The sequence below is a fragment of the Neodiprion lecontei genome, chromosome 5 (genome assembly GCF_021901455.1).
Source record: "Neodiprion lecontei isolate iyNeoLeco1 chromosome 5, iyNeoLeco1.1, whole genome shotgun sequence".
In the NCBI taxonomy this organism is placed as follows: domain Eukaryota; kingdom Metazoa; phylum Arthropoda; class Insecta; order Hymenoptera; family Diprionidae; genus Neodiprion; species Neodiprion lecontei.
This window is the reverse complement of record NC_060264.1, coordinates 832942-856144: the sequence shown is the minus strand read 5'-3', so window position 1 is coordinate 856144 and position 23203 is coordinate 832942. Positions and strand designations below refer to the sequence as shown.

At 39.5% G+C, this 23203-nt stretch overlaps 2 protein-coding genes across 18 annotated transcripts in view; one reads left to right on the top strand and one right to left on the bottom strand.

Annotated features, from left to right (window-relative positions):
• The window catches only part of LOC107226258 (ketimine reductase mu-crystallin), a 39488-nt gene that overhangs the window by 5948 nt on the left and 10337 nt on the right, over positions 1-23203 (top strand). For 3 of the 15 annotated variants that reach the window (XR_006904531.1, XR_006904536.1, XR_006904535.1), the window contains exons 1-9: positions 74-566; positions 880-1047; positions 1125-1302; positions 1583-1777; positions 2204-2399; positions 2931-3140; positions 3243-3348; positions 7443-7734; positions 22300-23115. Coding sequence is in view for 1 of the 15 variants with exons in the window: in XM_015667020.2 (XP_015522506.1) it covers positions 457-566; positions 880-1047; positions 1125-1302; positions 1583-1777; positions 2204-2399; positions 2931-3140; positions 3243-3316 (1131 nt within the window). In the remaining 14 variants the exon portion in view is untranslated. Of the gene's footprint in view, positions 1-73; positions 567-879; positions 1048-1124; positions 1303-1582; positions 1778-2203; positions 2400-2930; positions 3141-3242; positions 4678-7442; positions 7735-9977; positions 10400-22299; positions 23116-23203 lie in introns of those variants that run through there. The other 12 variants (XR_006904543.1, XR_006904541.1, XR_006904542.1 and 9 more) reach the window with 10 other exon arrangements.
• On the bottom strand, positions 6853-22406 carry LOC107226138. 3 transcript variants are annotated; one of them, XR_006904545.1, is made up of 5 exons: positions 22276-22406; positions 14064-14150; positions 12781-13063; positions 12141-12317; positions 6853-7546 (listed from the first exon to the last, which is right to left on the bottom strand). XR_006904545.1 is itself a non-coding variant. In XM_015666845.2 (4 exons), the coding sequence occupies exons 2-3, from the start codon at positions 14119-14121 to the stop codon at positions 12816-12818; spliced, it is 306 nt and encodes a 101-aa protein (XP_015522331.1). In that variant the 5' UTR covers positions 14122-14150; positions 22276-22406; the 3' UTR covers positions 6853-7546; positions 12781-12815. The 3 variants fall into 3 exon arrangements, 2 of the variants coding, with proteins under 2 accessions (XP_015522331.1, XP_046596614.1); XM_015666845.2 differs by lacking the exon at positions 12141-12317; XM_046740658.1 differs by lacking the exons at positions 12141-12317; positions 22276-22406 and adding an exon at positions 14258-14307.

The window sequence follows — 23203 nt, the reverse complement described above, 5'->3', positions numbered from 1 at the left end:
GCTCAGTTGCTAAAGAAGTTTGCGACGCGTCATATTAAGCATACCAACATCAAACACCACTGTGAATGTAAATTTAGGGAACGCTTGCAATTTGAAATAGTTTCACTGCGCATTTGCGATATGTTAAACAATCCAGCGTGACGCGATCTTTGTTCAGCGGAACTAGACTTGTGATTTTTAAATTATATTATATGGAATAACGTGAAAAGAAAACATCAGCGAAATATCAGCGGAACCATTTTCGAGGATTAGAAAATACATCGCGATATACGAAAACTTGAAAAACGTTACTGCGAATGAAAATCTGGAATACAGTCTAAACGAATCACGCATGCGCAACGGATCAGTCAGCATTCGATATTGACCTCATAACGTATTTTCTATACGTAAAATCCGTTCAGTGAAGATATAACTTTGATTCAAAGATCTCAGTTTTTTCCTTTGTTCTATTAAAATATGTTGAAGTGCCCGTGGTTGATATTAGTTAGCGAATTATTAATTATCGGATACAGTGCGACAAATACGTCGTTAACTGTAACGCCTCTTAGTGGAAATAATTCAGCAAGGTGCGTGTAGTTGAAAACTAATAAAAAAGAATCACATCAGATGACTTGCGATCGCGAGATCATTGACGCAGGAAAATCGAGGCTGCTCCGAAAGTTGGAATTTATAGCGTGAAAATCGCGAGCTCATATTGACTGAATACGATCTTTATGATAATTGTACAAATCTGCAACACGTAAATTTCATATTCATTGATTTGTCGCACGCATTATATCTGCCTTTGCGTCACGTCGGTCGGCAATTTATTTAATATACCTGTATGCCTAATTCGCCAATTCTGTCTACCCTCTAATTCAGCGTTAAAAACTTTGACAGGGAGATGGCGACCGGTTTACCAATATTCTTGAACGAAGCCAGAGTATCGCAACTACTAGACGGACAATGGTTACCCCTGATCGATGCTATGCACCAAGCTCTCTTGGCGTCAGCTTTGAAACATGCTGTACCACCTCTGAGATCTTTTACACCCATCAGAGACGAGGGGTTAGTCGTTCGATATCGTTATTAAAGAGAAAAATAATAATCGAATTCATTTTTACGATTCTTTGAATTTCATTCAGGATCATGTTAACCATGCCCGGCTACGTTGACTTCAATAATGATGTCCACGAAGGCGAGCCCGTGTTGGCATGCAAAGTAGTGACTAGTTTCACAGGGAATTCCGAAAGAGAAAATCCGCTGCCTAATATTTTGGGCACTATACTTCTCTTCGATGTCACCAGCGGAAAGCTAACTTGTGTAAGAAGTCTGTCTCGCTTGTATACACGATATAATTCTACATCTCGTTCCTTTACGTTGTTACCACCAAAGTCCAAGGTTATTGTACTTGTGCTTCGCGACTGTTCATGTGATATCAACCCTTACCTACGCTTCTCAATACACGCATACTTTGTCACATTAGGCTCTTCCCTCATGCGATGCCAGAAAGTAATTGTGTGTGAAAAAAAAAGTATTTTGCCCAACATTGGTCTTATATATCTTCAACGGTATAATGTAGAATTCTTTACGGAATTTTCAGGTATTGGAAGCCACGGAAATAACAGCCAGGAGAACAGCGGCAGCTTCTGTAGCGGCCACGAATATTTTGTACAAAAAGAGACACTCATTGTCAAACAGTTCCGATGAGCCGATCGTTCTCGGTATATTCGGAGCCGGAGTACAGGGGAAAAATCACGCATTGGCCTTTCATGCTGCTTACTCAAATATATCAGAGGTAGGAACCAGTTTACAATTGCCCGGACATGTTTCATCTTTATTTATAGAGTCAGTTTTACACATATCAGAGTTAACCCCTTTCAAAATTAAAAAAAGGATACCGTTACCGAATCGATATTGTTACAAAGATATAACTGTCCGACAGATAAAATTGTTGAGTGGAAATAGCTGGGGTATAAGAGGAAGTTTGGATAAAATTGAACGATGTTTTCAAGTATTGAAACGAGCGATTCGGGGACTGTCATAAACCGTCATGGCCTCCGCTTACGCACACTTCGTATTTTATTTCGGCTGTAGAATCATATTCATCACCTGTAAGTTATCCAGCGCTATTTTACGTCAAACTAGACGACGGCAAGAACGCTTTAGTGCAGACAGGTTCACCTTCGACGAAAGGATAATAGCTGAAATCACCTTTCTTCAGATCCGCATTTGGAATCATCGGCTGCCCAAGGCGGAACGTTTAGTTGCAGAGTTGAAAACCCTCGGCATTAATCAGGCGCGGGTAGCTCGTACCGGAAGAGAATGCGCCGAAGGAGCGGACATCTTAGTTACGGCGACTTCTTCCTCCGAACCAATCCTCTTCGACGAGTGGGTCAAAAATGGCGCCCACATCAACGGTATAGTTACTAGGGTGGAGCTTAAAAAAATCAATTTTTAATTTTGACCGATGCGCCCTCCAAATCGGCTCCACATAATTAAACAATAATTTCCTAATTTTTTTATATTCTTATCTCAACGCTAACCCGCGCCCTAAAAAGAGTGGATTATCCCATTCAAACCTTTCAGGGGCACATCAAATCTGTCCAACGGACTTGGATGAAATTTGTTTTAGGGGGATTTTTTGGCTCGCTGATTACGGATCTGAACCAAGAATTTGAAAATTCTAAATGGCGAAACCCCCGGTAAGGGTTGAACAGGGAAAGCCACTTGGGAAACGAGTTGAAATAAAAATGTGAAAATCTTACAGAATTACTTTTGAATTATGTGGAGCTGATTTGGTGGGCGAACCAGTCGAAATTCAAAAATGACCTTTTTAAAGACCACGCTAATAGTTGTACATAATAATAATTACATGCAGAAAAATTCTCTATCTACCAATTAGGATGAGTGGACGTATAATTTACCTATTTTTTAAACGGTCTGCACAGCTGTCGGCAGCGGTCGTTTTCATTACTGTGAACTGGATTTACCGCTCTACCGAAGGGTCAAAATCTATTTGGACAACGAGTCAAGCGGCCGCAACGAATTGCGGGGGCTCGTGGTCCAGGGCATTTCTTTGATCACCTCCGTAGGTAACGTTTTCCTCGAACCGAATCTGATGCCGGGAAAACAGGATATCACGGTCTTCCATTCGATCGGTACGTTGCTCCTCGTCAGTGACCACACCGGAAATTAATTAATTATTGGTTACACTATAAGTGTCTCACTGTTTTTCTTTTTCTTTTTGTTTTTATTCACAGGCATGGCTGCCGAAGACGCTCTGGCAGCTCAGCTTGTCTACAAACGACATTTGCTTTCTCGGCCTTCGAACTGATCAGGTTTTCAATTCGTTTTATTAGGCGAAAGGTAAGAATGATTACAGGATTCCAAATCAGAGGTAACACCCTCTATTAATTACGAAAGGCAACACAACTGTCGTACAGGAAACATACTTTTCCTATTAGACAATATACCCAATATACGAAAGAAACTGCACCCGCGGGATTAAGAAAATAAGAAGACGAAGAATTCTGTCCATTCCCTCAATACGCCATTACAAATTTATTTTTACACCTAAATCCGCGGATTTTCATCGCTGTTTGTACACTCCGCGGTGACGTGATATGCAATATTCAGCTGAAATTCCCGCATGCACAGCACGTATAAAATACAACGACGAAGCTCTTTGTGCGCTGTATTTTTCATTGAATTGTAAGGTGGAAGTGCACGTATTTTCAATTCACGATATTAAATTTGTACGGTGAATTATAGTCGGGTATAAAATATAAAAGTTAGTGCCTGTTACGTATTGTATATTCTCAGCTACATAAAAATACACCCACAGATAATGATGAAAAGTGTGTAACTGTAGCGGGTGAAATATCCAAGTGTGCCATCGCAATTTTATTTACGTAAATTTCCATTTTATATGTATACACATGCGATAAACTCCGCAGGATGGACGCGGCAATTAAAAAAAAATATATTCTCCCATATCTCGAGGCAACGTGAGTACCTTATATTAAACTCGGAAATGTTAATTAATCAGAGCGGAAAAATACTGTATATTTGCATAAATCTATAGAAATGTTACATACATTTAGATAGCGTACATAGAAAGCATAACGGAGTTATTTCACTTTCAAGTATTTGTGATTTTGCATCGATTTTTATCGGAAACTGTCAGATCCACCTCGCCTGTCTGATAGTTGAATTTGTCTTATCCTGGTTGCAACATTTTTAAACATGTTACTTCTAGATGCAGTAGGGATTCTAATTGTCATTGGCTAAAAATCTGTACGCGTAGCAAATGTGCACGTTACGTGTAAACGAGTAATGAATCAAAGCGGCTTGGTGAACGTCTCTTTGATGTTTCATGATTTGAAATTTCAATATTCCGAACACCTACAGTCGATAAGCTGGAACTCGAACTCGTCTGTTTTCTTTGGCGTGATCGAGACGAGAGAAAACCGTCCCATGACGGTTCGATCAGCCTTTCAAACGGAATATTTCAGTTCATATCTCGGCTTTTCTCTGCGTCAGGCTATGAATAAAGCTGCTGCAGCGAGACCTTCTTTTGATCGTAAAACGAATGGGCTCGCCATTTTTATCCAGCTTCGTATATCTCGATTCTTGTACTCACTGTGATTTCAGATAGAAAAAATTGACGTGGGTTAAATAAATTTTGTAAATTTTCGTTTTCCTTCCTTTTCTTTTTTCAAATTCCTCTTAGAAACGACGGAGTCATCTTAGTTCATTTATTGAATCACACGGAAGTTCGGGAACCGAATTCCGAGTTCGAGACTCCGATACATTCGAAAATAAGAGCCTATTTCTTCGAGTCTGTATGAAGGATAAAGCAAGGCTATTGAGGGATAAATTTTGCCGGGTCGACTCGCAGCGTGAGAATTTATTCTCTTGGGTGATTTTGCCCCTGGTACATGAATTAAGGCGTCTGGCTAGTTTACGGTCCGTTCCATGTTATCCCTTTTCGCTGGTTCGATTCCGCGAACAACGCGGAACTTGCCCAAAAACTTGGGGATAAATTTCAGAGTCGAGTGTCCGAGCCTGCAAAATGCTCGCATTTTTAGTTTTAAGGAAAGAAAATGATGTATAAAACCATCTTCATGGATTAATCGTCAAAGCCAGGCAATTTCTTTCATCGATCAGCGCGTGAAAGAAAATGTATATTGACGCAGGAAGGAGCTGCGCTTACAAATTGGAATAAAGCCTCGATTCGATGGCGAGGGAAAAGATTCGCCCCAAGAAAAAATGTGCCTCCAATATGCTGGATGCTGGTCGGTCTGCAGAAGGGGGAAGAGTAAAAAAAAAAAAAAAAATAAATTGAAAAGAAGACGTGAACAAGTTCAGCGAACGAGAATAGGATGATAATAAATACGTGATGCCATCATCGGAATAAAATTCTCTCGCATTTGAATACCTATCATTTTATATTTTATTGCCACTCGTAATATCGTTTGAATAATGTAAGAAAAATGAAACGCGTATGAAAATTACGAGGGATTGGTAAACTTGACTTGGAAATGTTTGAATTTAATCACTTGGTTTCGAACGTAACCGACTGATCGATTCGATGCAAAGGGAACGGTGAGTCCAATTTCTAAACGTATAAATTACCGACTTACCTATCATCCGTCTCTTTGCGGTTGGGTTACGAGAAACTTGAATGAGAATCCGCTGAGCCGTTTCTACCGTAACAAATAAATTCTCTGGCTCCCTTAGGTACTGCAGAGGATGCAATTAGCACTTAAATCGATCAAATTTTATTGCACGGGACCGCTGCAGCTAGCTTGGATATAAAATGAGATCTTCTCCTCGGAGGAAATAAATGGGGCATGTTTTCATTCGGTTATTCAATACCGCGGGTATTATTCCGCAGTTAAACAGGAGTGATCGATATAGTGTTGAAAATGAGATTGGAAACGGTGGAAAGGGAAAATGATTTGCGAACAACCAGACTTTTCCTTTGTTTTTTTATTTTGTAAACCATCCGTAGTTATTTTATTTACAACTAATACTTTCACGACACGCGCGAGTTGGTAGTATCGTGTTAAATATTATATGATTTCTACAGGTACATCGAGTTTTAAATTAAATCTATCTTATTATATAGATACTTCTAGTGCAAAGTTTTTCAGCCAGAGAGAAATCAGAATATCACCTGATTAATATCACTTACTTTCGTGTAATTATACAAGCTTGTAACATCGATTAGATTATTGCAGAATTTTTCTACTTGCCTAACGTAGTAACGTCACTTACAACGTTTCCGCGTAACAAACGCTTTCAACATATTCAGAGAGAAAAGTAAGATTCTCAGAGTAAATATACGTATACGTATAATTATTTATATTGACCAGTATATTCAAGATTGGTCCACGATTTTTGGCAACAATTGGCTCCGTTTTATAATCATCACTTCATTTCGTTTCGCACAGCATATTCGGAGGATTGAGTATTGATCTTCACAGTGTAATTATAAACCGTTGAAAGTAATAGTAGTAATACAAGGTCGGTTCTGGGTATAGATTCCTACTACCGACACTTACCGACATCTTACCCAGACTCGAGCCCTTCACCGCGATTTCGACCTTCGCGTCGGTACAGCAGGCTTCGACAGCGGTGATGTAATCGCAGAGAAGGGTTTGAGTCTGGGTAAGATGTCGGTAAGTGTCGGTAGTAGGAATCTGGACACAGAACCGGCCTTGTGTTACTATTGGTTAGAAATTTATATACCTTGTAGGTAATATTTGTTTAACTGTATTTTCCTCATTTGACAGAAATTAGCCGACGCGAGGAAGGAGTTGGCAATAATATTAAATTTTATTTGAAACTATTTTTGATACCGGCTATATAATCAATATTACACTTTCATTGAAGGCCAATAACTCAACTCTATACGCAGTTTGAAATTTGTTTCCATCACTTTTTCTATCAATAATCGTTATTTCTATATCTATACAGAAACACACATTATACATAGGTATATACTTCAGACGGTGCATGTAAGTATACGTAGACGGAGGGTAGTTCCATAATGCAATGTGAAAAGTCCACCAAAGATGACGATAAAAATCGTGTACGAAAATAGAAAACATTAGGTATGGAAATCATGCAAGTATCTTCGGTTAGAAAATGTCTAGAAAATTATCATCAGTCTATATTATACTAAATTATACAACAACCTTACCCACGTTTATGAAGATCCTGATTATACAATCTCTACATTACATAATTACGTGCGTGCTTACGTAATAATATTCATCGACTTTGCCTGTGATATTCACAATTGTTAAAAAAAAAAGTCGGTAGGTAATAGACGAGTTGAATGTATAACCGTTTTAAAGCGTATCGATCCGATTGCACGTACAATCTATACGATATACATACATGTGTATATATTATAGGTACAGTTATGGGTTACATATACATAATTACAGAAGATTCGACGAATTCTAAAGCTGTTCGGAACACGTGATCCTTTTGGCATGGTTTTACATATCAGAGCTGAGCGATCCTCGCACCGTCAGACCGAACGTTCAGCCTGAAACAAAGGATCGAGCAAATGTGTGATTTCGGCATCGAACGTCCATCATAATCAACGCACAAAGCGACCCGTGGGACGAATGATCGCAGAGCGAGTGGATCCCGCGGATCATTTTCAGGAAATGAGAAGGAACGATCCCAACGCCCATTCATCCTTCCGTCGAGATCAAAGCGAAGAGTCGTAAGGTGAGCAGTATTAGGGTCTTTCGGAAAAAAATGATTTGCCATTTTCCACCGTGGCAACCCTTAAAAAGTTTGCTCAGGTTAAAGGACAGATTATGTGAAAAGATGATCGTTCGTTCTACGTCACGTGGAAGATCGCGCTCGTTTCAATTTTCCCTTCTTTTCACATTCGAATTTGTAAAGAAACACGTTGTAGCAGTTCAATTATTATTTCTTTCCTGTCATTTATATTCAACCCAATGATCACGAGCCATAACGCAACGATATTAAATTATAACTGTTTCACAAGATTAATTTAACAATGAAGAAGACGTCAGGTACACTTTTCAAACATCAAATGGAAACTTAATATTACAAGTGTTGGTCTTCTTTGTGACGTGAATTGATGTTATTAGTGATGTCGGCATAAAAAAAATTATTATTCGCGATACTTCATAAATTTAAAAAAATTTAAAGAAGTTAAAAATCAACTGAGCGCAATCTTTCAAACCACGCAGAACGCTCATCTCTTACCAGAACCTTTCTTTTAACCTAAACAAACATTTCATGGGGTGCCATGGTGGCAAATAGCAAATTATCTTTTTCCTATAGCCTTAGCTTTACCTTGTTATTATATATATTTCATATTATATATTATATATATATATATATATACCGGGGATTTTCTCTCCAAACAAAAAATCGTCTATCTAACCGCAGAAAGGAGAAGGGTCGAGACGAGCCAGAAAAAATTACGAGTTTCGTTGGATCGGTCAGGGATGCTGTTGTTATTAATTCTTACACGCTGCAATGCGTGTCGAATGAACGAGTTCGTATCATTAAATAGGCGGGACAAAAAAATTTTACCTCGGGTTTTGCCAGCGTGTTTTTTTTTTCATTCGCTTTTTCACATGTAAGGGTGCGACTGGGTAATTGTAAAAATTTCCCCGAAATTTATAAGTGGGTAAATATTTGTTATACGATAATGATAATAATAATAACCTCGAGACTCACGAGAGACAGAAATTGGATGAAGTTTTGGAGAAGAGTCTAAGCATACAAACATCTATTACAGTATGTGTATAATTTTTTTGCTACGTTTAATAGCTTACAAAGAGATCCGTTCGTCTTTGAAAATTAAACTTTTTCACTGGCGTTGATTATGATTAATTAACTCATCAGGCATCCGTGTATATAGTAGCCACGAGTAATACAACAATGAGGCTTTAATTACGCACGGAAAGCTCGTCATCGTTCGGTTACGCTTAAAATCAGGTATTAAAGCGAGTTCCAAAATTATGTTAGAGATCCGGATTTCCGGTTGTTTTAATAAAAGTTCGAACGACCTCTTCGCGAAGTCGAACGCCTCAAGATTGCCAGTTTTTTAAATTCTTTGGGAAAGTGTGAGAACAATTTTCGGGATCAGAAATCTTGCAAGTACCCGAATTGATGAAGATACGAGGTTTGTTGCGATTGTAGTAACTATTTAACGGCTAGAGGCTGGTTCTAAATTATCTGGCATTTGGTTAGCTTTTGGCTAAAGTGGAACGACGGTTTCTCTCTACCTTTCATTTCCAATACATATATATATATATGTATGCATAAATAGGTTGAAAGTGAACAAGATGAATCCGTCGCCACGCCCTTCCACCAAGCATCGCAGCTTTCGGAGCGTATTTCGTGGACCCAAGGTAATCGGTTTGGAATTCTAAGCCCATTCTAAGTCTCTTGGTACTCGAACCTCTTCGGCCGAGAGTAAATTCTCAGAGTTCGTACATCCCCTCTGGTCAAAATGAAACTGGGCAGTCTTGGGTAAAGCGGGCCAAAGCAAACTGTCGAAGCAATAGATTTCTCCCCCCCCCCCCCCCTCTGTCGCTCTATTGTCCGCAAAAGCAAAGGAAATCGATCGAAATACCAATTTTGAATACAAATTTTTTCGGAATCTAATGAGAGTTAAAGATTCTGGAGAGATTGAAAATCCTAATTTACCATCTCTGACATTGAAATCGTCGGCTCGTAACTGACCGTACGCGTTTACTTTGCTTCAAATAAATCGAATAAAGAGAATTATTCGATCCAAGTTATGCTGTTAAACGAATTGAGAAGAGAAAGAAATTAGAAAGTAAAAACGTAATTGAATCGTGCATTTTAATTTACACGACGTATATACGAAAATGATTCACTCGCTGATTACACTAACCGATCTTTTTAATTGAATGATGTTTCTTTTCTTCGTTTTTGTTTTTTTTTCGCTCTTTCTTTCGCAGTACGTGTCTCCGTGGCTTCACATTTACACGCGAAACTTGGAACAGAGAGAAGCGTTTTACCCGAGTTTCTATATCCGTGTGATAATGCAGCGAACGAGAAAAGCGAATGTTTGCGAAGCTTCTCTCTGCATTCAGTATCCCGGCCTCTACAATCCCCCGAAGCCGAGGACGAGGTAAAGGCGAAAACTGAGGATCTTGATCCGGATTTTCCTATATGTATTGTATATATACATATGTATAGTATATGTAGTATGTATATGCAGTCGCGGCCTTGTTTCCGATCTTCTTATCGGCTTCCGGGGTAAGACAGACAAATTTGAAAGCATTTTGTACGTAGGGTGGTTCGTCGATGCCGGATTACTGACCGTACGATTCTAAAAATGCAAGAAAGTTCGTCCTTCTTAACCCTTGGAGTCATAATTGTAAGTATTCTTATCACCTATTTTATATCCATTTTTTGTATATTTAGAGAAATTTTCAACACATATTTTTTTGCAGTTTCTTGCTATTTCTGATAGTATACTAATAGGTTTTCAATATTCGAGAGCAATTGTTGCGATGTGATGTGAATTATTATTGTTACAAACAAATTGATTGAAAAAAATCGTGATAATTGAAGGAATAATTCACTACCGAGAAAGTTGCCCCTCTACATGTATACATGTTTTAAATAAATTATAAGTTTGTGGGGTCGCTGATTACGAACCTGACATCGGATTTTAAAAATTTAAAAGGGTCGATCCGATACGACAGACGCAAATTTCAAACTCGATCGAATCCGGAGAAAAAACTCTGTTCAGAGGTTTTTGGGGTCGTTGATTACGAATCTGGAATCAGATTTCGAAAATCCAGTATGGTGAATTCAATCAGTGACCACGAAATCCCCTGCATGGTGTTTTTTGACTGGATTCGATCGAATTTGAAGTTTTCGTCCGCCATATTGGATCCGCCACCTTGAATTTTTGAAATCCGATTACAGATTCTTAATCAACGACCCCAAAAATCATACTATACTATATTGTTTTAAAAGTTGATTCAGCAGAAAAATGTGTGACTCAAAGGGTGAGAACACTCGAAAATTGAACGCTTCGGATATTATATTATTCTCCGTTTACAAAAAAAGTTCGGTTATACTTTTTCTGCTCTCCCGTTTCTTTACTTCATATTCCTCGGATTAAATGCAAACTAATTCTAATTATTTTCGTTCGGAAAGTACGTGTATGAATTCCATATAAATTTTCTCATTTATATGCGCGTGAAATTTGAAAATGAATATTCAAGCACGCTTTTCCAACTCCCGTATGATCCCCGTAATTATCGTTCCGATCAGCGTCTAGACGCTTTGTTTTCCCAAAGACCCGAACCAGGCCTAAATGAAATAGCAAAAACAAGCCGCGTCGCTCGGAATCCCATAAACCACGAATCAGGCCTTTGTTATTCCAGCTTAGCTAATCAACGCTGGCATGCCGACCTGCGTATTCAAATTTAACCTGCGTGATAAGAAGACTTGTGACAATAATACATGTTCTTCGTTGTGCGGTTCGTGTTTCGTTCCTGAATGTCGAGGAAAATACAACTGGCGTAAAAAATGAAAAAAAAAAAAAAAAGGTAACGAGTATTCGAAATAATACTCGACACGTTCTTCCTAGGCTGATTTGTCGGTAAATCGGGTTGTCTGGGACTCTCGAGACGCTTGTTAAGACAGTCGTGAAATCCGCAAAACGTGCCTAGAGAGCAGCTGCCTGCCAGTGGCGTTTCAAAGACCGTGTGCGAAAGTAAAAAATTTCAACCTTGGGTGGCGAGCAAGGGACAAATTTACCCTCGGTTCTCGAGCTTTCAAAGCAATTCCTGTTTGCGTCGTATAATTTCCCCGTTTTCTGCATGGTTTTCGCTTCGCAAATAACACCCACTGCGGGCTCCAAGCACGTGTTTTACCTCAGGAATAAAACCCTTTCGTCAAATTTTCTCGCCCTTCTATTTTTCCACGTAATTTATACCTGCGGTTACTCATCGCCAGGAGTCGCGTCGCTCTTTTGATAATTCGGGTAATTCGCGCAGCTGTAAAAATTGACGAAAGCTGCGCAGTCGGAGCGAAGGAATGTTAATTACGCAACTACTGGATGTGGATGTATGCGGTTTGACGAAATGTTATTATACACCCACCGAGCTCGTCACGTTTCGGAATTAATTTCATTGGCTCTCTAAGCAGCGCAGAGTGCTGTACAACCGCGAACTCCTTGGGAAAAGTTTAAATTAACCAACTTTACGTTATCATCCAGGTACCCACTCGCTGCTGTATACTAAAATTAATTAAACACTCCTTCTTTTGTCTTGAATATGCTGTAAGAAAGAGAAAACATTGCATAAGTACTGCTTCAACAACTTGTACAATTGAATCTGATGTACCAACAGTTGTTTCATGAATTATGTAGACATTAAGGCGGTTTGGTTGATTTCAAGCTCCTGTAGGAATGGAAGTTGGGGAATTATAACTCGACCTGTGAAGTTTGACCTTGGATTCGTTATCGGTAACCCAAAAAACTTCCACCGAGCAAGTTCTGCCAAAATTGGAATATTTTTAGATTTTTTTTCCACCACATCGGATCGCTGTTTTGGATTTCGCAATCTGACTTCAAATTCGTGATCATCCACCCAAATTTATAAATATATATATAAATAATAAATTTCTTTTTTCTCTGAAAACAGCGAAACCGGAAGTTAAAAAATCGACAGAAAAACGCGCGAGGGTGTTCGGATTAAGTTTTGACTTGTTACACGACGTCTCTTTTTGTCATCTACTCACCTAACGCTTCGGATTCTCGCGCGGATAATTTGCTCCTAAACCGTGATGTAGTAGGCCTTTGGACTACCTCTGGATGGCGTTGGACTCACGATAATTCCAGGTGGTGGATTTAAGGGTGCCGCCCACAACGGTGGCGGCAGGGAAGCGTAATACCCCTCGTGACGCTTCTGGCATTTCTCTCTGACGATGTAGCAGAGAGCTATGGTAATTAGTACGGCGATTGTGATGCCCATGCCTATGCTAATCCATATGATCTCTTCGTTGATCCCGCTATGGCTTCTTCCTGAGGAATGGAAAACACGAAGGTACTAAATGTAGAAAAATTTCTCCTCTGACAAAAATCATTTGGTCAATCAGCGACTGGACAATTTGACGATGCAATCACGAAAAGATTCTCCGTCATGATTATCGCTTCGAAAATTTTTGTACAGAATTTCCCAAAACAGTGTTATATTTTTTCGACTAATACTTCGAATCGTTTTGAAACTCGTCAACTGAAACAGGAACACTAATTAAATCACTGATTAGTAGTATAATAGGAAGAGTTCTGCGTACAGATCCCGTTACCGATATATTACCGACACTACCGACCGATATTACCGACATTCTTAGCCGCTTCACAGTTCAGACACGAACCCTTTTTTTCGGGTGGGGTTCCCTCCACTTACATATAACGTATACGTTATACTTACGCATTCTACTTTGATTAATAAGTAGAATGACGCAATAAACAATTTATAATTCATCCGCTCAACGTGTACGAAGCACTCTGCGTAGGTATGCTATTCGCGTAGGCAGCGTCGTAAATTTCCATAAACTCAAACGCGTTTGCGAGTATCGGATATTGTATGGCTGGGGTATGTGACAGGCGCACATGTCGCACAATTTGCAACTCGCTCGTAACTACAACGGCATTGTTTCGAGAAATGTCGAATGTACATGACATAATACGGGTTCGGGTAGTGCGGTGCACGACGCTACGGGAGGGTGAAAAAGTACCGTGGATTGGGTTGAATAAGAAGCCGCATTTGCGTTTGGTGGGGAGAAAGGAAGTTATTATAATAGAAAATAAGAAAGAGAAATAAAAAGAAGTAAGTAGAAAAAGACAAAACAATTACTCTGTTCCGCTCTCTCGGCGCTGAATGTTTTTTTTAAGGTTGAAATTACACTCCGAATCTCCGTCCGTTCTTCTTCTCCCTTATTCCAAGAGTTTGCAAAATACGCGAACTCTGATGCGGCTTAAGGATAATTAGAGTTACTTTAGGGTCGACTAATAACGTTACCGTTGTAATGATTGTTGTATATCCCGACTTTCCCAGCGACTCGACCACCCACCGGCATCTTGCTGAATTTCCTACGCTTCAGGTTTTCTGTAAGAAGAATATAAAAACTCAGTAGTAGTAGAAGACAGTCCCGCGATATTTATATTTCAAGGACAATTAACTTTCGGATTAGATACTCTTTTAAGTGTACGTACACTTGAATTACATTAAACCTTGGATGTTAAGAGCAGCGCTTAAAGCTGGTCTCAACGACATTTTTGCACCGTCGGAAGGGTCGGACGATCTCTTATTCGAGGTTTTACGTCATGGACTCCATTCCGCGCTCTCTGCAATTTGCCGCTGAGCTGATATGCGAATAATTCTGTACACCCCGCCGAGCTTTTACGAGTTAGAAGCTGACTGGCTTCCCCAAATCCTTTATTATCTTGCTCAAGTCGCGATAAGAATCTACGGAAACGAGTTGGTTACGGCTTGATTGAAACAGTCGGGAGCAGGTATCAGATTTACTGATCGGTTGCCCCATCGATCTTCGCACAATTGGCAAAATCCGAATATCCGATGTACGAACTAACTGTTTGACATTTGATCGTATAGCAATAAAATCTCCGGCCGTTTCACTTCCTCCTACTGTACTATATTATTCCTGTACAGAAAATTCTTTCCATTATTCATTTAGCGACCTAATTTAGTGCCGATAAACTTTATTCCGTCGTTAATTCGTATGCGACTGTTTTTTTTTTCTTGATGTTCTTTGGAAATCACTCTGCTTCCGGAAGTCTTCGACTTTCCGGTGAACTTACGACTCTCTTTCCGCCGAGCAACAGCTTCGGGATTAGTCGGTAATTTATAAGATTAGTATCGACCTGCAGGAATGCAGCGTGTTGAATATTACTCGATTCGTTGGCCATATTAGTGCAGTCGTAATTTTCGTTGCCGAAATTTGACAATTAGCGTTTGAAAAAGGGACGAAGAGTAAAAAACTGGGATTCATTGGATCGTCGATTCACCCTGTTTCCAAATTTTTTATGCCACACTTACACTCTCTTGTGCCCATTTAAATGCTCCAGCAGCATAATTCTTGATTCGTCAAAGGGACGTGACGTCGTTCGAACTGGGTTACAGCTGCTGATAGTTCACCTGGAAACCTTACTCGGTTTCACCGCGCGTCGTTTATACGGTTCCAATCAAAGCGCCACATCAGACGTGTTGTAACGGACAAAGATCCCGCATTTCGCTGGCTGATTACAGTTTCCAGCCGTATTCGTAGCGGTATTACAATCGTTAGCCACAGCCATTCACTGCAGCTGACTCGTAGTTAGAAAATCCAGATCAAGAGTCACAGTTGAATTGAAATGAAACGCGAATTACATCGCTGAATAATTCAAGAGAGTTGAATCGTTTCAAACTTTTCTACCAAAAGTTTCTCAACCACTTGTGCATAATCCTTGTAAAGTTTTTTATTCTTCGATCTCCTCTGTCACCTGAATTCTCGGGATAACTACGTACCAAGTAACGAAACACCTTTACGAATTTTCTTTTGATAATTCAGCAATTCACCATAAATTTTACGTCGCGTTGTTTTTTTTTTTAGAGATTTGATTAAACGCATCTTTGCCTCGAGTCAATTCTGTTCATCGACTCAGCTTTCACAGAATCGAATACAAATCGGTCGGACTTGATTGTTGCGAGTGAAAGAATCGGCGAGTCTTTCAGATGAGGATGGAGGAAATTGAGGAGGTCATTTCAACCTGCTTCATCCAGACTGCAGCGCGGTTCAGGAGATTGAGTTTTCCTCCACTTAAACGACACCCTCGAAGGCATATCGTACCGTACGTTATATCCGCGCCCCCGCAGAGTAGTCGGAATTATATATATGTACGTACCTATATATACATATAGGTACAGGTACGTACTTCCGACGGAACTAATTACGCCCAACTCCTCTGAAATTTCCGCCGAAGCAAAAGCGACGATATATTGTCCGTATAAATACGACGTAGCAGGGTGCGTATGTACCCGAATTATTTATCGTAACCAGAGCCTGGATTCGGCGAAGCTTAGGTTCGAAGCGAGAAGGCAGAGAAGGAGAAAAAAGTGTTCAATTTAGAGGTTCTTAATTACAACTTATTTTGCAGCCTCGCAAAAATTCTCTAAGATTGCAGCCAGCTTCGCGAGGAGCCTTCAGTCCTTGAAGCTGGATCAACGATCGACGAAGTGATCTACGACGATCTATGATCCGTGCAGTAGGAACTTGGAAAAATCTCCGGTGTTTCTTATCGGGTATTTTTGCTGTGCCAACTCGCTTAAGTGAGACTAACGATGCGGAATTCTTTTCTCTTCGAAATTTGTCATCGGTACAGCGTGGTAAGCTCGGATCCGGCGATTCGGCGATACATAAATCCACCGCTGTATATCCCGGGTGGAATATCGTCAACCCTCGTGAGATTTGATCCCGTGTTTCTTCTCCTTTTTCTTCTCGAGTGATGTCTGAACCGGCGCTGACTCCTCGTTCCCATTCCTTTTGTCTCGTTTTTCTTTCCTCTCCATCTTCTTTGCTTCGTTTCGTCTTCTCGTCACCGACTTATCCAACTTTGGTTTTACTTCTTCCTTTCAATCTTTATTTATTCGACGTTCCTTTTGGCGAAAAATGAAACCTCAAAGAATCCGGTTTGTTTTACAAAATCGAGCACGGTACAAAAGCTTCGTTCCTGTTACACGGGATATCAGAGATACTGGAAAATCTTAAACATTCGCTTGATCATGTCGCCTTTAATTTATTACTCTCATCTATGCACATTCGCGTTATTCTGCTCTACCTCCCGGCTATCCAGAGATGAATAATCACAACTTTGATCGTAAATAAATGGATTATCGAAGTTGAACTGCGTTCAGTTTACGTATCTGCTGTTGATAACGTTTACTGGGGTGTAAATCTCTACTCGTTTACGCTTTATGGCCAAATGTGTTATCAAATGACATGAAATTTTAAGATCAACTAGGAAAATTCTTCTGATTCTCGGGCCGAAAGCTTTTATTGCTTTTTCTCACTTCTCATGTTTAGTTATATACCGCGTCTTCTATTATTGTACAAAAGCTTACTTCATTTTTCATGCGAAAAACCCGCAATAAAATGTCCAGAACAATGGTTTGAAAAAGTTGTAAATCTGCGTTACAAATTTCAGAATATCTGAATATATATAGTTATAATAGAAATGAATTTTCAAAAATTTTCAATTTTGTTATTTTCTTCCGCGTTTTTTATACGCCTAACCTGCAAAAAACGAAAACATTACAGTTCAACAATTTTCCCACCAACCTCAATTATTTCTATCTCAAACCAGTTCTTCTACAATATTTATTCCTTTACGAACACGATTTTCATTCACTCTCCGTTATTATCATCACTCCTGTGTTACAATTTTCATATCTTACTTTGGGAAAAATTCAACGAGAAAGAAGAAGCGTTTCGCAAATTCTGCTGAATATTCTAAGTAAAATATTTTTGACAATTAGAACAGCATAATATCGGCAATAATAATAAACCAAGTTTTGTACTGCTTGAAAAAAAGACCAACGAGTCGGTCGGTTTCGTTTTCTCTCCCTTTTATGTGTTTGCTCACTCTTGGCTTTTTTGAATAAAAGTTTACCGTTTGCGTTTCGCGTTCCCCTGGAGGGATTTCGGGAATTCAAAATCCCCCGTGGGAGACGAAGAACTGTCGTGCAAAATTTTTCCATTCTCGCCGCGGTACGTAAATGAAATTATTTTTACTGCACACGTAAAAATCTCCCGTTTATCCCACATACGATACAACCTCTGAAAAGATGCCCGTAAAATCGATCACCGGTAATAAATCTTTGCCAGCTTTATTCGTTATTCCCATGACGCTGTGTATGCAACTTTTCTTCTTCATTCTTTATTCTTCTTTCGCGTTTCGCTGCACCGTCGAGCTGATCAGCTTGTAACTATTCGCAAAAATTCTCACGCCTTCGCTCGTCCCGGAACTTTTTCACGAGCAGCGATATATTCAAGAAACTTCAGATTGTTGAAAAGTTTTCACCTCACTCAGTCCCTGCAGACTATGGAAATAAAGTAAAAACATACACGTAAAGACCCTTCGAAAGAGTGTCTCCATTGTGTAACCCGTAGAGATGTGAGTAAATTTTCATCTTAAATTGACTGACGGCGAAATTTTTGTTCCGAAACGGCTGGAGTTTTTACCCAAATTAAATTGACGGTCTTCTGCAATAAAAGGTTTGAGAAAAATTAGGAAACAATTTTCTTCGCAGTTAGTCGTGATTCGATTCGAATGAAAAAAAATTCTACAATCACTGACACGCCGCCGTGAAGCTTGAATTTTTACGACGAAATTTACGGATAAAGCCGATTTCAATTTCGCAGGCCGTTAACTTTCATTTTAAATATTTTTTCGAAGCTAACCGGTCCGCTTGAATCGAAGCCAGTTGTACCGAAATTCGCATCGCCATTGAATTATTCAGTTTCAGCACTCAACGGATACTCATGAAATATTTATACGTTACGTCACACACAATCTTCCGAGACATTCTCTCTCATAGCGAAGAATTGAAAAAATATATCTCGGATCTCGCGAGGACGTCATGATCAAAATTTATTTATTGATAGATTTTTACTGGCCTCATCATATCTGTCTCGATCAGTGGACCCCTGCCGTAGTTTTTTTTACCTACCTTAAAACAACCAAAAACTTTGCACATAACGAAATAAAAGCGTCGCCGCCGGATAATCCGTGCTTTCATGTTTTACAAAACGTAAAAAACAGTTGAAAAAAATGTCCGCAATTTATCTCGCTATTGTGACAGTTGGGCTTTTAAACACCGTGTGAATCCTTTGTCTGTGAATTAGAGAAAAGTTTGCGGAGAAAAAGTGACGCGAACAAAGAAGCTTAACCCGAAATGCCGTTGAAAAAAACGAGCGCGTGTGAATCGCTTTCTTGTTTAAATGGTCTGTGATAAAAAGTTGAAGAAATTTTTTTACTCTCTTCTTTTCGCATTTTGACCGTCATACTTATCTCGCACAATAGATAAGGTTTTTACGAACATTAAACGACCCCTTGTAAGAAACTTTCCGCAGTTGTACTTTTAAATAACAACCATCCTGAAAACGAGAAGAAAATTTGCCCGTATCTGAGCTTTGTCAAAAGCTTTGGTCAGGTATTCGGATATTTATGCAAACCTGAATATTTTCGCGATATCGCGAGTGTTGGAATGTGGTTAAGATGCTGCTGGTGCAGCACTCGGTGTTGCGTAATTTAACACAATTGAGGGTGGCTGGAAGAATTTCATTAATCATCTTTGAAGACTAAATGAAATGCGGGTATTCGAAATGAGGATAATTTCAAGGTAACTCAATTATGTGCGCAGAATGTTTCCAAGTTATGCAATTTTCGTAACGTCTCGGACAAACTTGACTGCGAGAGTACAAATTTTCCACTACCAGACCCACCTTTCGGGGTTGCGAGCAGCTTTAAGCCTCGGTCCAAATTAAGTGGCAAAAATATGAGTGGAAAATTTTATCGGCGTTTCATTTTGGGTCGTTTCGATGAAGATAATGACTCTTCGATATCGCGGATTCAATATACTCAGAGGGTCGAAGACGAGGAATGTTGTACAACACTCGCAGCCATGGCAACTCCCTTGCTGCGTCCGTTCCTACGCGAATCGTCGAAGTTTTACCAACCAGCCATGCACTAATGGAGCCGAAGAAAGCTGTCGCCCTCCGGAGGAAAATCAAGCGAAATGGTGGATACGTGTCACAGTCGTCAGAATTAAATTAGCCGCCTTAAACGCTCCGGTTTTTCATCCAAATTGTATTGTTTTTTCATTTTTTTTTATCACTAATAAATCTATACTGTTAGTCTATTTATAATGAAAAATATACCACAATCGGATAAGTAGGTAACATCGATTTTTCCGACGAAATAAAATATTTGTAGAACAATGCAATTTCTCCGACGTTGCATTTAAATATAATGAGTATTTACGATCAAAGTTGACATTGGAATTTTTTTTCTCTTCCTACTACGGTAAATTTTTGTTACAGTTAAATGTAAGTAGATAATATTCAGCGATACTTTTTTAATCTTTGTTTCGTCACGTTTTTGTTTTACACTTTTTTCATCCGACATTCTTATCTGCGGTCGAATGAAATAAAATGAAAACCTGATCTGTTGCGAATTATTTCACAATTTTCACAGTCGAGCGTTTTGATTTGAAGTTCTTTATTCCGATTTCGTGGCGGCCAAGTACCAATAGCCAAGTAAGCGCGGCGAGCCTTAAGGACTCTTTTAGTTGGAGTGGCTCCCTTGGGTTCTTAATAGTTCGCGTTAAAAGCGCGTCCCTAAGGGGTCACAGCAAGCTGTTAGCTGCTCGAGGATATTTTCTCGCCCTCTATCCCCTATCTACCATTTCTATTCGTTAGGCATCTATACAAACAACTTTTATCTAACATCGATCCGTCCGTCTCTGATTCTCTTGTCTTTGTTAAAAAATATCATCTCAAAAGTTTTCTTTACTAAATTCCTTTTCCATTCTTCCATTCTTCCGGAGCAACAATTCTCCAATTCTATACGTCCCAAACGCCTCAAGAATAATTCTAACTTTGATTAATCGCAAGTGAATATTTCCACAGGATTATCCGGAGGAGTAAAAAATCATTCCTAGAAACATTCGAAAGCTTGATTTTATACACTTTATTATATATACATCTCGCATTTTGACGCTCGATCGTTGCTTGTGTAAAAAAAAAAAAAAAAGGAAAAGAAACAAGGATTTCTGGTTCACTATTCCGAAGTTATGACGTTCCACCCTGGCTTTACACCCCCGCCTGCAATCTTTGTCCGGTACGTTAAATTCTTACGAGCGGGGTGAAGTTTTCACCTCCAGAGTGGATCGTTCAGACTCTTGATTGAATTCTCCTTGAAAGCACTTCCGAACAAACGCGTATTGTGAAGTGCGATTTTTACTCGTTTCATCTCTTTTCATCTTTTCACAAAAAGACGATCTTTCTGTTTATAAATTGCCGCTGACTAAACGCGAGTGGAAAATAACATTGTCGATAAATAATGAAAAACTAAATGAATATCGGCTGATAGCTAATATCGCAGTAATTTTCTCCCTCAAGATGCGGCAAGCGAGGCAGTTTGCCTTGTGATAAATTTCGTTATACGACCGTCGCTCAAAAGGTAAACCCTGCAATTTTTTTTTTCACGGAATTTTTTCCTTCACCGAACGCCGATACTAATTATCGTAGCGGAGGCTTTTAACTACGAGAGATGCGAATTTATTAGGAAATTTCTGAATACATTATTCGCGAAGAAATTAACGAGTCGAGTCATTTACGTATAATTAGGTTGGTGTTCGTATTTTTTTCCTGTTTGCTTTTACACACTTGACGTATTTTCCCTGTCGCCGGAAGATTCAGAAGTCTCAAATTTTTACACAGAGTAAATTAGCAGCGTTTCTAGAAGAAAACTTTTACAACAATTTGCCACTGTCGTTTTATTTTCAAACTTTCATCGTCGGGTATTCACTGTTCGACATGATCAGGCGAGCTTTTCGATATTCGCAACTGAGTAAATTTCGTTTAACGAGGTTGAAGTATTGTTGACATTACGTGTACGATAATAAAGCATTTCGAGGTTTAGGCAAACGGATCGATGAATATCGCGTCCATTTTTCATCGGGATTAAACGTTGAGGCAAATTGTATCACGATTGTAAATCTGCTTTTCTCTCCTCGCGTAATATAACAATTGGTTGACAAATCTACAATCGCGACCGATTCTCTCATTCTCCGAATATATCTGACAGTTCGTTATTGATTATAGATATCGATTGATCTTGAATCACTCACCCTTTAACCAACACCGGGAGTGATTCACTTCGATTAACGAACCACCCATTCGTTACAACTGCCGTCAAATAATACAATTCGTCAGTGATTTCCGACGACGTTCAAAGTTTTTCTTTAAAAATTTCAGAGTACATGCATACATTATATATAAATATATATAAAAAGGGTTTACAGATTTTTTTTTTGTTCCGAATTTCCCGATCCACTTACGTCTTCAGATATTCCGGAGATAAAATTTTTCGCGCCAAATTTTTCCCGCCAGTTATAATTGTCTTCAATTTTGCCAATTTCTTTCGTGCAGTAAATATCTGATTTCGTTTACCAGTTTATCGGACTGATTTTTCAGAATCCACGGGAGGTGACGAAGGTGCGACCGAAACAGGCTGGTGCGGCTGACTCTGGCTTCCTGCGGCTTCGGGCTCTTCACGCTTCAGTAGTCAAGTCATGTTTTGGTCGGCCGGCGAAGGGTGTTCGGGCGAAACGGAGTAGCAAAGGTACGCGACAGGTCGGGCGTCAGAGGCTCGCGGAAGCTGGCGGCCGACTGGCGATGCCCGTTTCTACTAGGCGTGCGTCGGACAGAGAGGAGAGAAGTGGAACCAGACGGAGACGCGTGCACGTACCTAGGCGTACATATCCATCCACGTCCGTATGAAGTGGAGGCGAGGGATAAACGCAGGGCATACGTGATACCGCGGTATTGCGAGATTCTTAGACTTCCCGAGTTTTCAGCTTCTAACTTTTCGCATTACGCGATTTTGAGGAGTTCGAACCGTACGAAAATTAACGTCCAGTTCTCGATAAAATTTGGTAATTCTATAGATTTGCGTAATTCAATCACCGGATCGAAATTTTGTACCGATTCGCGGGATTGTTTATGAGATATAAAAAAATATGTCTTTCCTCGTTTTTTACACGTATTCTTATGGAGGAACGGACGTGGATTCAAGTTATCAATTAAATTTGTAATGAAGTGACATTGAAATTTCGTTGAAATTTTTTTTGGCACCGGAAGCAAGTCTGATGCTAATTGATAAAGATATTTCAGAATTATTCATCACTCCCGTGATATTGGAAAGAATTATTTTAAAAAATTTATACACGCCTGAGGTTGGATCCAGCTGTGCAGGCCGTAACACGCTGTGACATGGCAACGGTGCATCACGTGAGTAAAACATGAACTTGCTGTATTAGAGTTACTTTTCGGTTATGAAAAAAAAAAAAAAAAAATGGATATTACGCATGACGGATCT

Excerpts from the sequence above, each read along its gene's own strand:
- LOC107226138 (XM_015666845.2), bottom strand. The coding sequence starts at position 14,121 with ATGCCGGTGGGTGGTCGAGTCGCTGGGAAAGTCGGGATATACAACAAT. Across the intron at positions 13,064-14,063 it reads ATACAACAATCATTACAACG|GAAGAAGCCATAGCGGGATC; the intron begins GTAACGTTATTA and ends TCCATTCCTCAG.